At 50.7% G+C, this 14,585-nt stretch overlaps 2 protein-coding genes across 2 annotated transcripts; both read right to left on the reverse strand.

Moving 5' to 3' along the window:
• Nucleotides 1–3,255: 3,255 nt before the first annotated feature.
• Nucleotides 3,256–4,423, reverse strand: SPAAR (small regulatory polypeptide of amino acid response). Its single transcript, XM_029920388.1, has one exon. The coding sequence runs from the start codon at nt 4,408–4,410 to the stop codon at nt 4,183–4,185; it is 228 nt and encodes a 75-aa protein (XP_029776248.1). The 5' UTR covers nt 4,411–4,423; the 3' UTR covers nt 3,256–4,182.
• A 217-nt stretch (nt 4,424–4,640) lies between these two features.
• HRCT1 (histidine rich carboxyl terminus 1) lies at nt 4,641–9,518 on the reverse strand. Its single transcript, XM_029920387.1, has 2 exons — nt 9,116–9,518; nt 4,641–4,722 (listed from the first exon to the last, which is right to left on the reverse strand). The coding sequence occupies exon 1, from the start codon at nt 9,516–9,518 to the stop codon at nt 9,189–9,191; it is 330 nt and encodes a 109-aa protein (XP_029776247.1). The 3' UTR covers nt 4,641–4,722; nt 9,116–9,188.
• Nucleotides 9,519–14,585: the final 5,067 nt, after the last annotated feature.

Below are 14,585 nucleotides of genomic sequence, written 5' to 3' on the forward strand. Positions count from 1 at the left end.
TCTTGGGTTTTTCCCTTATTATTTTCTTTACTTTTTTTTTTTTCCTCTTCTTTTTTTGGTGGTGGGGGTGGTTATGTTTAAATGAAGTTGCTTTTACAACACCAAAGACTTAATCATCCATTTCCTACATAAAAGGTAGCTAATTTTTTGCATGGACCTCAAGTATACTGTAGTATAGAGGTGGTATTAAGCAGGCTGAGTTGTAGCTTATGGGCAAGTAATAAATCGTATCATGTATCTTGAATGTATCATAGATAAGCTGCTATATTACAATTGCCACTTCAGATAGCTGTGAAATTAGGTGATTAACTAGTTGGTACTTAACCTTCTAATTTCTGTATAAGTCTAATTACATGAAATAGAAGAGGGGGTTTTGATTTTTTACTTTGCTTTTCTGTTTGGAGTGTCATTGTAACTACTGGATGGTAAATGATGGAAAATAATTGCATATGTTAAAAAAATAAATTGTGTTATATTAAAAAAATAATAAATAAGTAAATAAATAAACATTAAAAATTAAAAATTAAAAAAATATAAAGTTACAAAAGCAGTTCTATATAGTAGGATCTTATTTTTTGAAAAAGATAATACATATATGTGTATGGATACCAGAGGCACGGGTGAAAACCTGGAACACATATGTACACAGAAAATGTCAACAGTGGCTAACAGTCAGGGTAGGATTATGGGTGTTTTTATGCACCTGTATTTTCCCATTTTTATTGAACATTTACTACTTGTACAATTAAAAACTACTTTTAATGGGCCAAGAATATGAACTGTCAATTCATAAGAAATACAAAGATCAATAAATATATGAAATAATATTCTTCAATAAAAAAAAGGAATACAATTTGTTTTTTTAACTATACTATGAAGCAACTCCAATCTGAATGGAGATCCAAAACCATAGTCAAACACAGACATAGAAACGGTGACAGGTGCTTAGGACAGACACACACAAGGATACACACACACACACACACACACCCCTCTTCTGCCTCATTCGCATGGGTAGGGTAGGCAAGCCTGGGGAGTAGGGGCATGGTTGCTAAGTTTCCAGAAAATGCTGGGATCTGGGTGTGAAGGTCACTGTCAGGACTTCTGGGCCTGAGGGGTGCGTTTGGTGGGGGAGATTGTACAGGCAGTGTCTGGAGATGCAGCTTAGCCCACGGGAGAGGCCTGGGCGTCCACACACACACCCTATGTGGGGAGACAGCATATGGATCCTGGTCCTCGGCTGCAGAAACTGCCAGAGCAGCTCATCCCCCTCCTCCAGCACTAGAGGAGATGACAGGGCCCTCAGCTACGAAGGCTTCCTAACCCCCGCTTAGGACTTCCAGGCCAAGGCCTTTCTGGCTGCCCACAGGCCCCACTTAGGTGGTGTGCTATATAGAAAGGCCTTCTAGCCTCAAGAATGTTTGAGATGCAGGATCAGCAGCATAGCCCCTCAGTCCCACTCTCCCTGGGACCTCTCCCCATCCCCACGGCTGCTGCCTCTTTGTTGCCTTCCTCATCTGTTGCCAAGACACGTGCTGGTCAGGTATGACAAGGAATGTTTCCCGTCAGGAGCTCGCTGTTGTCCACCCTCATCTCCTCCTGCTGAACTGCCTGCTCCCTGCCCCCACACATTTCTCTGAATGTCCACTAGCACTGCTCCCCCGGGAACGCCCTCTCCCAAATTCTCCTTGCTGAAGCGCCCTCTTTCTGGCAAGTCTAGCTCAAGGGCCCCTCCTCCCAGGTTTCCCTGGGCCTCCCACTCTCCCTCCCCTGAGCACCTGAGTGTGTTATTTGCAGCCTTGTCCAGGTCAGTAAATTGGGAGTTCACCAAGTGCTGGGGCCATGTCTGGTTGATCCCTGTGTTCCCTGGGCAGAGCCTGGTACACAGTCAGTGCTCAGTCAGTGTTTACTGAATAGAGGAGTGAATGACTAAATAAGAAAACAAGCCACAGAATAAATGAGCACATGCACGAGTAAGTGAGGAGGGAAGGTTCAGTGAATAAGGTGGGTGGGTGGGTGGATGGTTGGATGGATGGATGGATGGATGAATAGATGGATGGTTGGATGGATGGTGGTTATATAAGTGAGTAGATTAGCTAGTGAGCAAATGAGGAAACCTCAGGACTTGACAGACTGCCCATCACTTGCAGAGTGAGGTCAAGCTCCCTACCATCGCTTTGTTTCGAGAGTCATGTGGTTCCAGACTGCAGACTCTCCTTCCACTGTCCCAGGGAGATTGTGACCATTCAGCACAGGGACAGAGCTCCAGGCCTGCGGTCCTGATACCTGGTCCAGCTGAAAGGCACCTGACCTGGAACAGAGCCGACTTTGCCAGAGGGCAGAGAGACACCAAGGCTTACTCTTTCTCCCCTCCCAGGCCTTGCACTGCAGTCCCCGCCCACCTGGAGCTTCCTTGCCCAGGTCTATCTTTGTGTCTAGACATGCTCGCCCACCTCTCATATCTGGCCACCTCTGCAAACAGGCCGCTGCTTAGTTCTTTAAAGATGCACCACCCAGGACCCTTCAAGTAAGGACTTCAGGGGCAGCCTCAGCTCCAGGGCGGCTGTGCCTAAGGTTAACTCTTAGGGGACAGGGAAAGGGGGCCCCGATAGCACTCAAAGACTGAGCAGAGGTGGGAGGCGCATATCAAAGGCCTGCTTCATAATTGACTTTTTCCTCCATCTAAACCCGCACTCTCCTCCTTCCCCTCATGGACGTTGATCCCTATAAACATCTTGCACCCCAAACTTTGTCTCATTGTTCATTTGCGGAGAACACAACCTGCAACAGTTCCCTTAACTCAGCGTCTAGGTCCTCTTTGCAGCCAGTTTCCTTCCACGGGCATCTGGGAAGACCCTGCTTGGGGCCTTTCAGGTCCAGAGTAACCAAGACAAGCTTCCCAGGAGCTCTCCTTCCTGGCGGTGTCTCTCCCTTCCCCATGCTCCCCTGCTCCAGCCTCTCCACCAGCCTCTTGCCCTGGTCCCTTCCCCCCCTGCACCTCTGCAGCCCAGAGCCTCTCTCTGAGAGCCCTTCCTGCTGCAGCCACAAGGCCAAGAGGGCCTGTCTAGGTACTGACAGAGGCCAGACCCCTGTCAGTGTCAGTTTTTCCCCCTCAATAAGCAGGTCTTAGGAGAGCCATCCATTCAGGGCTGGATGGAGATGTTTGAGCCAAGAGAGCCAGAAGTTTGCACCCTTCAAACCATATTCTAAACCTGACACAACCTTTATTTCCTGGTACAGAGAAAACACATGTTCTGTTAATAAAAACTGAGCATCCCTTTATTTGTGATGAAGACAAGAGCTTTATTACATGCTCTCAATGTAACACAGCATTTTAACTTATTTGGAATTCTCTTTCAGTTCATTATTTTTCTATCACTCCTAAGTGATGCATTCTCTAAGAATAGAAGTGACCTATAAGAATATATAATAAAGTCTCATTTGAAATATGTTTCAGAGTCTTCTTTCTGGCTTTCTTGTTAATAAAACATCTTGTGCTTTCTGTGAGTTTCCTTTTTCTCTTGATTCTTGACCTTGAGTCTTGAGAGGCCTTTGAAGGGTTTTCAATTATAAAATCAATCAGGGGTTCCCAGGAAGCAGCCTTTTGGTTTTAGGATTTCAGGGCTGATTCAGGCAACTGGCAGGGGACAGTTCTCGGCGTCAGGTTCTCTGCAATGTGCACTTGCAAGTAACAAAACGACTGAGTCAGAGGGGCAGGTAAAAACGTCTACTCAAGCTCACTGTTTCTTCCGATGGCAATAGCACCAGTGTCACGGGCATCCCAGGGTAACCTGAGTGAACCAGCACTGTTTACAATCAATTCCAGTGACATCTCAGTCTCCCATATAAATCAGAAGAGATGGCCCAGCATGCAAGCTGACGCTGCCCAGTCACTCACTCTTCAGGCCTCTCCTAAGCCCCATCCTGTGGGAAGGGTCCAGCTGAGTCCTCAGGGGTCCGAGCTGAATTTCACTTAGTCCCTGCGAAATCAGACCCCTGCGGATCTCCAGGCTGGAAGACACAGCAAGGTGACATGGGATGGGACAGGACGGGGAGCTTGCAGAATAGAGGCAGGGAAGAACAGGAATGCCAGACTTGGAGGAGTACAACACCAGGGAGGGCTCGCTGGGTGGTGAGTGAGTCTGATCCATCAGCAGAACAAATCCTGGGGGCAGTCAGGCCTCACATGAAGGTCCAGAAGTCCCGGGCACCCGCCACGGGCTTGGCACGGTGACCTGGCCCCTTCAAGGAAGAAGACTCCTGGCGAAATGTGGCCACTGTGAAGCTGCGGCCGGGCCCCCCCTGAGGATCCTGGGTCCTCGAGTCACAGCTGAAGTAGCACAGGATGCAGGCGATGGCTACAGTGACCACAAACAGCACTGCTACCACTCCGATCACTGCTGTTTCCATGGCCCCGCGAGGCAGCTGACCCGCTGAGCTCCCCGACCAAAACAGGGCACCCTTGGTGGTGGCAGGCACCCTGGTCTTCCAGCCACACTCCTTGTGGTCTCCTAAGCAGATGCTGGTCTGAGGCCCTGGGTCACGGCCCTTCTAGGCCATTGGGCACCCGGCATGGCACTACTCAAACCTCGGTTGGCCTCTGTAATTGTTTTCTAAGCCTCTGGTCTGGATTTCAAGAGCTGTGGTCAACTCTGCTGGCGGCTTCTGGAAGAAGAGCTGTCCTGAAAGATGTGAGTGCAAGACGTCCTGGACTCGGAAGGGCTGGAAAAAAGGAACAGAAGACTTTGCTCTGAGGGAACCTTGCCAACCCGGCCCTCTGGTGACGCCTACAGATTTCAGGAGAGTTTGTCTGCTCAGACAAAACACAAACTACACCCCCTCAAGGGGACTGGGATGAGCCTGGGCTCTGCCCCTAGAAGAGTCTTGGGCAGTCCTTGAATCTGCCTATCGCTGCTTCCCGAGTTCCTGGGCCTGAGCAGGGGCAGGAACACAGGTGGGGAAGAAGGCTTTGTGCCAGGTCGGGGTGGGGACACTGCTAGGTCACCACAAGGGCCATAGAGCCTTTGGCAGGGGCCTGTGGTCCCTTTCACTTGGCATCCTTTTCTGCATGGGGTTGAAAGAGTACTATTTAGACAGGGCCTGATCCAGACCCCTTCAGTGATTCGCTATGGGGCTCCTTCACCCTGAGGTTGTTTTTCCGGGAGAAGCTGTCTTCTGCATGGCCTCCCCCCAGCCCTCCTTGCTGCCTGCTCACACTCGGGCGCTGTGAAAACTTACCCCGGGCTTCTCCAAGCAACAGAACCGGCAGCGGTGCCATGGCCTCCTGACCTGGGGGCTACCGCAGGGGCCAGGCCATGGCACACTCATCTCTAGGCGCTGCAGCCTGGGTCCTGCTTAGGACAAGGCTCCAAGATGTCTGAGCAGCTCTGAGAACTTCCTGAATCCCTTCCTCCAATTGTGAGTGTGGGCCCAGGCCCTGCACAGCTGCCTGCCCCCTCAGTGACTGCACTTACCCCACCCCCACACACGCCCACGCCATTCCAGTCCCAAGCAATCTGATCTGGGTGAGGGGTCAGCCGGCCAAGGCCACAGAGGAAGTCTGCCGGAAGGGCTGCATCCTGACCGTCACTCACTCCCGGCCCTTCCACAGCTAACCACCTGAGATGTCCCCACTTCCAGAAAGGAGGCTGGATTGCTAGTCCCACTTTACCCAAACACTGAGCAACAGAGTAGCCTACAAACACTTCTAGGTACCAGACACAGGGTGTCTTAAGAGTTCTCCAAGGCTCTGGTGACTTTTCTTTAGTACCAGCTGTAGGAAGCTGCTAAGTACAGGAAGAGAGAGCGCCTATTGGGACTAAATGAGGCCTGTCAAATTCTCACTCTTCCCTTTTCCAGGATGAGCTCAGGTCTCTTGCTCTGCCTGAGCAGCATTGGGCAAGCAGGGCCTGCGGCAGGAAGCTGGACACCCCAGCTCATTTGTATTAACTGGGGCAGCCAGAGCAGAGAGAAGGAAACGACATGTATCCGAGTGCGTGGTTTCAGACCGAATTACCAAAATCAGCTCAATTCAGGAGACAGAGGGTACCAGAGGAATTGGGTTTCAAGCTGAATTATTTGTTTCTTTGAATTCTCATTTGCCTGTTCTTTGTGGACACATGTAGTTGGAGGCCACCTGTTGGCAATGTGTGTTTTTCAGCATTTTAAAACTGGAATAAAGAACAATCGCTCAGCCCTCTTATCTTCTGCCTTGGATGGGTTTCCTTATCTGTTTCTGAGATTTGGGGGCCCTTCGCTGATTCACCAGTAAACTAGGCCTTCTGATCCATTCTGACAATAGACATTCAATAGCTGAATGGAGGCTGTGTGGCACAATGAGAGGGACCTGGGAATGTTGTGAGGACAGGCACAGTCTGCTGCGAGGGCCCCTCGGGGTCATGTGATGTCACACCGGCAGTAGGCTACGTGGAATGACCAACACGGCATCTCAAGCCCAGGGCAAAGGGAGCAATCTTTGATAAAGGCGGACAAGGTGCAGACACTTTCACCACAGTGCCTGCTCAGTTCACGGTCCTTGCCCTCAACTATCCCCCAGCAGCCCTTTCCCGTGACTTAAGTGGCAGCGGTATTATCAGAAGAGTTGAAAAGATCAAAACAGCCATAAATGTTTGCCCACTGCACAGAGACCTTTGTGTTAAGCATTTTAGCTGGGGACCTTCTCTTCTTGTGCCTGTTGTAATCCTGTGATAAACAGCCCCCGCCCATGGGCCCCAGACACCGTGAGCCTCCCCAAGATGACTGTCACTTAGATACATGTGTCCCTCACATCCACCATCATCAGCTGATCAGAAAAAGACACACCCCTTACTTTCCCTAACATTAGAAGGGCCAAGATGATGGCAGACATCCTAAAGTAGAGAACAGAGCTCTCCGCGAGACTCCAGGCCACATTTAGGAAGGGCAAGCCATCTGAGATGGACACGGGGCTGCATGAAGAGATCCAGGCCAGCAGGCCCACCCGCATGCATCTGTTCAATGTTTCCCACTTTTCAGACCCCCAACACTGGGGATGGAAGAGGAGCACAGGCCCCCTCAGCAAGGGTCCCAGGAGCTCAGAGACCTAATCCCCTCGGGGCGCTACTGCTATACTTGGTGTCCCTCAAGTCCCAAACTCCTGGCAGTGGTTATTCCAATTATGTTTACTTTTCCAGAGAGCATGACGTCCTGAGAATTTTTCCTGAGCGTCTGCTGTGTGGGCTGGTTCTGCACTGGGGGCAGGGAGCCCTCAAAGCTTCTCAGATCTGTGAGGGCAGGGGCCCTTGAATCCTGCCATAAATCTCTGGGGGAAGAGAAAGGTGTATTCAGTGTTCCAACAGAAATACACAAATAAATATGAATAACAAATTGGAACTCCATAGGAGGGAACAAATTCTTCTTGGGCAAAGACACAGAGAGGAGAAAGTACAAGGTGTTTTCTGGGCCAATGACTGGAGCAGTGTGGATAGGACAAAAGAGCAAGGGACAGGGACCAGATCAGGGGGTCTTCAATAACCAACCAGGAGGCAGAGACTTCAGCCCCAGGGCGATGAGGGGTTTGGGCAGATCTGGCAGGCCCCCCCCCGCCTCAGTGCAGAGATGCTTCAAAAAAGGGTGGGGCTGGAGGTGGGTGGGAGTCCAGATGGGGAGATGGGGGCGGGGGGGTAAGCTAGGACAGCCTTGGGAATGCGGGATGGGAGGCAGATTTGAAGGACACTGCAGAGATAAAATCAGCAATACGTGGTGACCCGTGACCCACTTTCCCAGCCCAGAAATCTAGTGTGGATTTGCCTCCCTATCCCCCTCACACCTCCAACTCTCACAGAGAATCTGCCGGGAAATAGAAACAAGATGTTCTGTTCCAATGAGTCACCGGGCCCCTGACTTTCTGGCCTGTTCTCGAGCCCCTCCCTGCCTCCTCTCCTGGCCCCCAAGGCTCTCCTCTCTCTGCTTCCCACCCAAGCGCAGGCTGAGGGCCTCAGACCAAGATTTCCTTCCTCCCTGCGGAATTGTGCCAGCTATCCATGGGGTATTTGGAACATGCCTCCAGGCTTTGGCAAGAAGGAGTCTCTGCTATCGATCCCTATCGATTTTAGGGAAGAGGAGACTGAGATCCCAAGAAGGCAAGCACTCTCCCAAGGCCACCTGGCACCACCTCCTCCAGTTTAAAGAACCTCCCAGCCCCTCTGCTATACACAGGCGCCAGTGGGCCTGGGAGCTGGAGACACAAGGCTTGAATAAGAACCCCTGATCCAGTCACCAAGGAAATATTGAATTCAACACAGCCCGCAGACTGGGGCTTCTTCAGGTCCCAGAGCTCAGTCTGCCCTAGAGATGTACTGGAAAGAGCCCTGGAAAAAGAGCCCTTGGTGACCAGCCTGGGTGGCCTCACCCCTCTTCTCTGAGCCCCTGGACTATCCCACAGAAGCCCAGAGCCACCACTCCCCACTTCTGCTACACAGAGAGGCCTCTTTTGACAGGGCTACATGCAAACCCCAAATCCCCCCTCAGAGCTTAGGCCCCAAGTTTTTCTCTCCTACTGCCCTTGGAGCACCACAGGGCCTGCCCCGTTTCTCCCAGGGCACAGCCAGCCCTCAAGCTCTAGACAGAAGCTGCCAGTGCCAGGCACTCACTTCCCATCAGAGAAGGAGGTTCCCGGGGCCTTGCCGACACATGCCTGGCCACTCTATCCCCTCTCTCCCACTGGAGCTGTACAACCAAGAGCCTCTTCACAAAAGCTTCTTTGTGGTTTTTATTTTCTTGCATTAAGGCACCAGTGAATTGACCTTGCAGCCTTATCCTGCCTTCTCCAAACACACAGGCATTGCTGGCCTCTCCCAGCTACTGCCCTGGCCAAGGGCCTGAATAAATCAGAAGACAGCACTTCAGGGAGCATAGTACATCTTCTGTGCATCCACATGCACCGGTATCCCCTGGGAGTTACAGTCACAGGCGCTGTCCATCCCCAAAGGACCAACTCTGCTCTCACCTTGTTACCTTCCAGTGTGCATAGGGCCACCCCGCATTGCTCCTCAGTTCTCTCCTTATAGTACCCTGGAGGATGGGTAGTATGCAAAAGAAGCTAACCAGGACCCAGGGCACAGTACCCAGTGTTTACCACAGAGAGGCGCCCTTCTGCACAGGAGCGTGGGGTCCACGGGAGGGCAGGCAGTGGCCGCCATTCACCGGCATCAGTGGTGGCCTCGGTGGGCGTGGTGGTGGGCGTGGTGATGGTGGTGTCGGTGGAGGTGGTGGTGGTGGAGGCCCACATGGTGCGTGTGAGACACGTGGCTAGGATGATGGAAACAGTGAGAGTGTCCTGGGTGGCCCTGGCCCGGGAAGAGCCAGGGCTGGGCCCACCGGACTCGGTTTCTCCTCTCGGCCGGGCAGTTCCTCTCCACATCATGGTCCTGCTGTCCATGATACAGGCAGGTGGCCAGCAGCAGCACCAACAGCAGAAGAGCCACAGCAGTGCCTGTGATCAAGCCTGCGAGGGTCGTGCTTCCCAGGAGGCCTAGCATCTGGGAGCTGGACAGTCCTTCCTCTCGGCAGCTCCCGCTGCTGCCTCCCCTTCGGCAGCCTCTGCTCAGCCCTCACAGTCACTGGACTTTGTTGTCCCAGCTCCTGCGGGCTGGAGAGCAGCCAGGGAATGTGGGTGCAGCCTCTCTGGGCTGGAGCTGCCTGCCAAGCAAGAGGCCAGGCGACTGTTAACTCTGGGGAGGTCCATGGGAGGTTGGGTGGGGACAGAGGAACTGTCAGGCTGGGCTGTGGAAGGAAGAGCCCTGTGGCTAGGGACAAGAGGTCCAGGCCCCCCCATCTCTGCCACCCGCCAAGTGACCACCTGGCCCCTTCCCCTCCCTGGCCTCAGCTCCCTCCTCTTAGACAGGACAGCATAGCAAGTAAGAACACACTTACTTGCATTCTGGAACAACACAACTCACTAGCTCTATGACTGTACACAAGTTACTTAACCTCTCTGTGTCTGTTTCCTCATCTGTAATACAGCTAATAAGAGTAACTTTCTGGGGTGCCTGGGTGGCTTCATCGGTTGAGCATCCAGCTCTTGACTTTGGCTCAGGTCATGATCCCAGGGTCATGGGATCGAGCCCCGAGTCAAGCTCTGTGCTGAGTGTGGAACCTGCTGGAGAGTCTCTCTCCCTCTACCCCTCTCTCCTGTTCACTTGTGTTCTCTCTCTCTGTCTCTCTCAAATAAAAAAAAAAAACATTAAAAAAAAAAGCCCATACATAGAGCTTTCTAAGGGTTAAAGGAGTTAAGATTATAAAGCACTTGAACCAGGCCCTGACACATGTTGCCATCAATATTGCAGAGGAGTTTGGACCGGGCAGACCTCAGCACCAGAGCATCTCTGGCTCTCTGTCCTGCTGCCAGAGTCCTCCGGAACAGGGACAGGCCCTGTGGGATGAACTGTCCTGTACTTCAGGAGCTAGGCAGGGCCCTGCATACAGACTTTCATCACTGAGGGAGCTGGACGCAGGGAGGGGGCTGCTGAGCTCAGAAAGGCCAGCCACCATCCCAGCCTCCTGGTTCCCCGTTCAACAGTCTCGACCAGCCATAAACAGCAGGCTTCTGGCTCTGTCCCATCCCTTCCGAGCAGCAGGAGTGACATGCCAGTCCTTCCTGGTGGAGAATTTTCAGAGCAGGCCGGACCTGAAGAGCTGCAGACTCCCCTGCCCCTCCTGGTCCCCCTCCCCTCTGTTCATCCTAAATAAGCACTGTCCTTCCGGCTCACGTGCCTCCGGCTGGGCACCCATCATCTCCCGGGGGAGCCCTTTCCGCTGTGGCGTTGCCAAGCTGTCCTCAAAGCTCCTTTTCACATACAGCTGTCTCGCCCCATGAGACCACCAATGCCCAGGGCCCCCACAGTGAGCGCCCCCTCCCTTCCTGTCCTTCCCTGCTCGATGCTCATCCCTCTGCCACCTGGAGGAATGTTCTCAGCAGCCAGCCTCTGTGTGACCTTAGGCAAGCCTGTCCCCTGACCCAACCTGGCTCCTCCTCTGGAAAAGTGCCAGGGCAAAAGGTGACCTCCAGGGACTTCCCCTCTCAGACCTCAAAGAGATGAGCTCTCTCAGGGAGGCCTCAAACCCTTAGTGAAAACCCTCTCTGGATGAAAATGCCACACATTCCCTTCAACCAAATTGGGCTCAGGGGGCAGCAGGTCTAATGAGTCTTGGGGCTTTCACCCTCAGAGGGAAAGCCAATTGAACTTTTAATGATGCTGGAGTGAGAGCTCCGGCCTATGGCTTCTGGGGCCCTGGGGGCCCAGCTGCCTTCCCTCAGGGCCTGTTAAGGAGGGAAGTCGGCTGGAAGGAGGAGAAGGAAGGCAACAGAACTTTCTCCTTCGCTAAGGAGACTCCCAGTCCACACCAGCGCGGATGGGGGCAGGGCCCTGCCAACTGCAGACTCGCAGAGCAAAGCACCTGTCTGGATCACCCAGACCAGCCCTCACTGAGAGTTAGAGAAACTGAGGCCAGAGAAGGAAAGGGACTTGCTTAAGGTTTCCCATTTGTGGGCTATTCTGTACAGCAAGTAATCAAGACAACACTATTCCTGGAGTGAGGGGGGCATCCAGAGTGAGAGTCTGAGATCAGCTGGGGACCTTCCACAGAGATAACTGGGAAAGGGCTGTGCAGATGTGAATGACTCTGCATCCCCCCTCACACACACACACACACACACACACACACACACACACACACACACGACATTTGTTTTCTTACGTGCAGGGTCACTTCACATCTGGACAGAAGATAGGATCCCAGAGTGGGTGTTTGATTAGAGGCTTTGAGCACTCGGCGGAAGGTATAGAGACCACAGTCATCAGGACTGCAGAAGTGGCTGAGACTCAGCTGGACACAGGGTTTGCAGGGCTGATGACTTTAGTGGAATGTTGACTGTCAGAAAAGCTGTTCAGTAGCACTGTGGTTATATTTCTCCCGTGGGGTTTGTCTTCTGTGCCCCGCACAGTCTGCCACCCTAGTTGAGGAACTGGAGTTTCAGACCACACAGCTGAAAGGTCAGCCTTTTTGAGTTCATATCGTTTAGCTTCATGCCCCTTCTTTCCAGAGTGCACAGGTTTATGCATGCACCCGCATACCTGTGCACACTGGTGAATTGTTCTCTGGGTGAACTCATGAACCAAGAATTGTGTGTGTAAACATACTCGGGCGCATATGCATGAGTGCATACAAGTTCCATGCAAGCTCCTAAACGTATGCTTCTACTAGATACAAGTGGTTCTTGATAGTCCCAAGACAGCAACCATTGTTTTCAGTACTTGGTGGCACCACCTAGTGGTGAAACTGTAAAAATCAGTTTCGCCTTCTGATCATTGTTTATAGATCATAATTTGAACCCATTTACTTAACTCCTCTCTGTTCCAAATTCTGATCCAAAAATTCTAAGGAACTTCTGCAAGATATAGTACAAATGGAACCATATTGATGGATGCACTGACTAAGGAAAGGTGTCTCTGCGAGGTAATGAGGGTATGCCCCAGCCGACCCTCCCTAAGCCCTAAGACAGAGGCAGGACTAGGAATAAGGGTGAGGTGGGCACTGGCAAGAAGCAAGTTGAGTGACTTTAGGAACCGCATGAGGGTCTGCCCTCAGAGGAAAGACCAAGACTCAGCTCATCTTTTGTTCTGCGCAAAAAAGCAGGGATGTTGGTCAGCGAGTTCCTAACTTGGCTTGCTCATGCCACGTAGAGAAGGGAGATGCTTCTCTAACTGTGGGCTGCCTCCGCAAATATTGAAAACAAGTTACCAAGAACAGAAGCAAACCTCTCTCCTCTTCCCACGAGCCTTCCCTTCCCTAATCATGGCCAAGAAGACCACCCCCAGCCCTGATCTACAAAACTAAATCATAAACAACCAGGCTCGTTTTTCTTTTTCTTTCTCCATTGCCTGAGACCAACAGTCTTGAAAATAAGCTACAGAATTTTTACAGAACTATTTCAATTACAATACCAAACAAATGTCAATCTAGGTCCTTCTTTAAAGTAAGCAAATCGGAGCACCTGGGTGGCTCAGTCAAGCCTCCAACTCTTGATTTTGGCTCAGGCCATGATCTCACAGTTCGTGGGATTGAACTCCATGACTCATTGACACTGCAGAACCTGCTTGGGGTTCTCTCTCCCCCTCCCTCTCTGCCCCTCACCCACTCGCATGCATGTACTCTCTCTATCTCAAAGTAAATAAATAAACTTTAAATAAAATAAATAAGTGAATAAAGTGAGCAAATAGAGAAAAATTGCTAGACGTATGAAAAAAGATATCAAGTATTGTACCTTATTATGAAGGTGACTAGAATCTAAAAAATGGAGAAATAGTAAAATCCCAAAATGTATATTCTAAAGAATATTCAAAAGTCAATCCATACATGAATTTGGGGAAATATTCAAAGCAGGAAGTTTATTTTCAGATTAAAAATCAAATTAGGAAAGACCACTTTGAGAACTATCTCATAAGTCTGGGGGGGGAAAGAATAAAGAGAGAAAGAGGGAGAAAATGCCCAGGACATCAAATATGCTTATGTAGCAGACATTCTAGAAGTAGAGAGCAGAGCCCATGGAGACATGATCATTATGGAGATAAAGAGGGGCACCTGAGTGGCTCAGTCAGTTAATTGTCTGACTCTTGATTTCGACTCAGGTTATGATCTCACATTTCATGAGTTTGAGCCCCATGTCAGGCTCTGCACTGACAGTGCAGAGCCTGCTTGGGATTCCCTCTCTCCTTCTCTCTCTGCCCCTCTCCCTCCCCTCTCAAGATAAATAAATAAACTTTATTTTTTAAAAAATTTTTAAATTTATTTTTGTGAGAGACAGAGACAGAGCATGAGCAGGGGAAGGGCAGAGACAGAGGGAGACACAGAATCTGAAGCAGGCTCCAGCTCCAAGCTGCCAGCACAGAGCCCAATGCAGAGCTCAAACTCATGAACTGTGAGATCATGACCTGAGTCAAAGTCGGACGCTTAACCAACTGAGCTACCCAGGAGCCCTAATAAATAAACTTAAAAAAAAACTTTCCTGGACTTAAGGATTACGACTTTAGATGAAAAGTCACCCGGAGTACTAGGCAGGCTATTTGAAGAGGCCAGATCAGGCCATCTAGGACCACCCAGGTGAAGATTTGACATTAAAAATGTGATATAAAAAATATAAAAAGGAACTCAAGTGTTACAGCATTACATAGTCTGACAGTTTCTTATAAAACTTACTTACAAAACCCCAGGCTACTATATGATCTAGCAACCACACTTCTTAGTAATAACACAAAGTAATTTAAAACTTATGTTCACACAAAACCTGCATACAACGTTTAGAGCAGCTTTTTTCTTTTTTAATGTTTATTTATTTTTGAGAGACAGAGAGTATAAGCAGGGGAAGGGGTGGAGAGAGAGAAGGAGACACAGAATCTGAAGCCGGCTCCAGGCTCTGATAGAGCTCAGAGCCTGACACGGGGCTCAAATCCACAAACTATAAGATCATGATCTGAAGTAGGTGCTTAACGGACTGAGCCACCCCAGGTGCCCCAGCAGCTTTATTCTTAATTGCCAAAACTTAGAAG

This window comes from Suricata suricatta, chromosome 13 (assembly GCF_006229205.1).
Source record: "Suricata suricatta isolate VVHF042 chromosome 13, meerkat_22Aug2017_6uvM2_HiC, whole genome shotgun sequence".
Classification (NCBI taxonomy): Eukaryota; Metazoa; Chordata; class Mammalia; order Carnivora; family Herpestidae; genus Suricata; species Suricata suricatta.

What these genes read in the sequence shown, in the direction of transcription:
- SPAAR (XM_029920388.1), bottom strand. Translation starts at nt 4,410, where the DNA reads ATGGAAACAGCAGTGATCGGAGTGGTAGCAGTGCTGTTTGTGGTCACT.
- HRCT1 (XM_029920387.1), bottom strand. Translation starts at nt 9,518, where the DNA reads ATGCTAGGCCTCCTGGGAAGCACGACCCTCGCAGGCTTGATCACAGGC.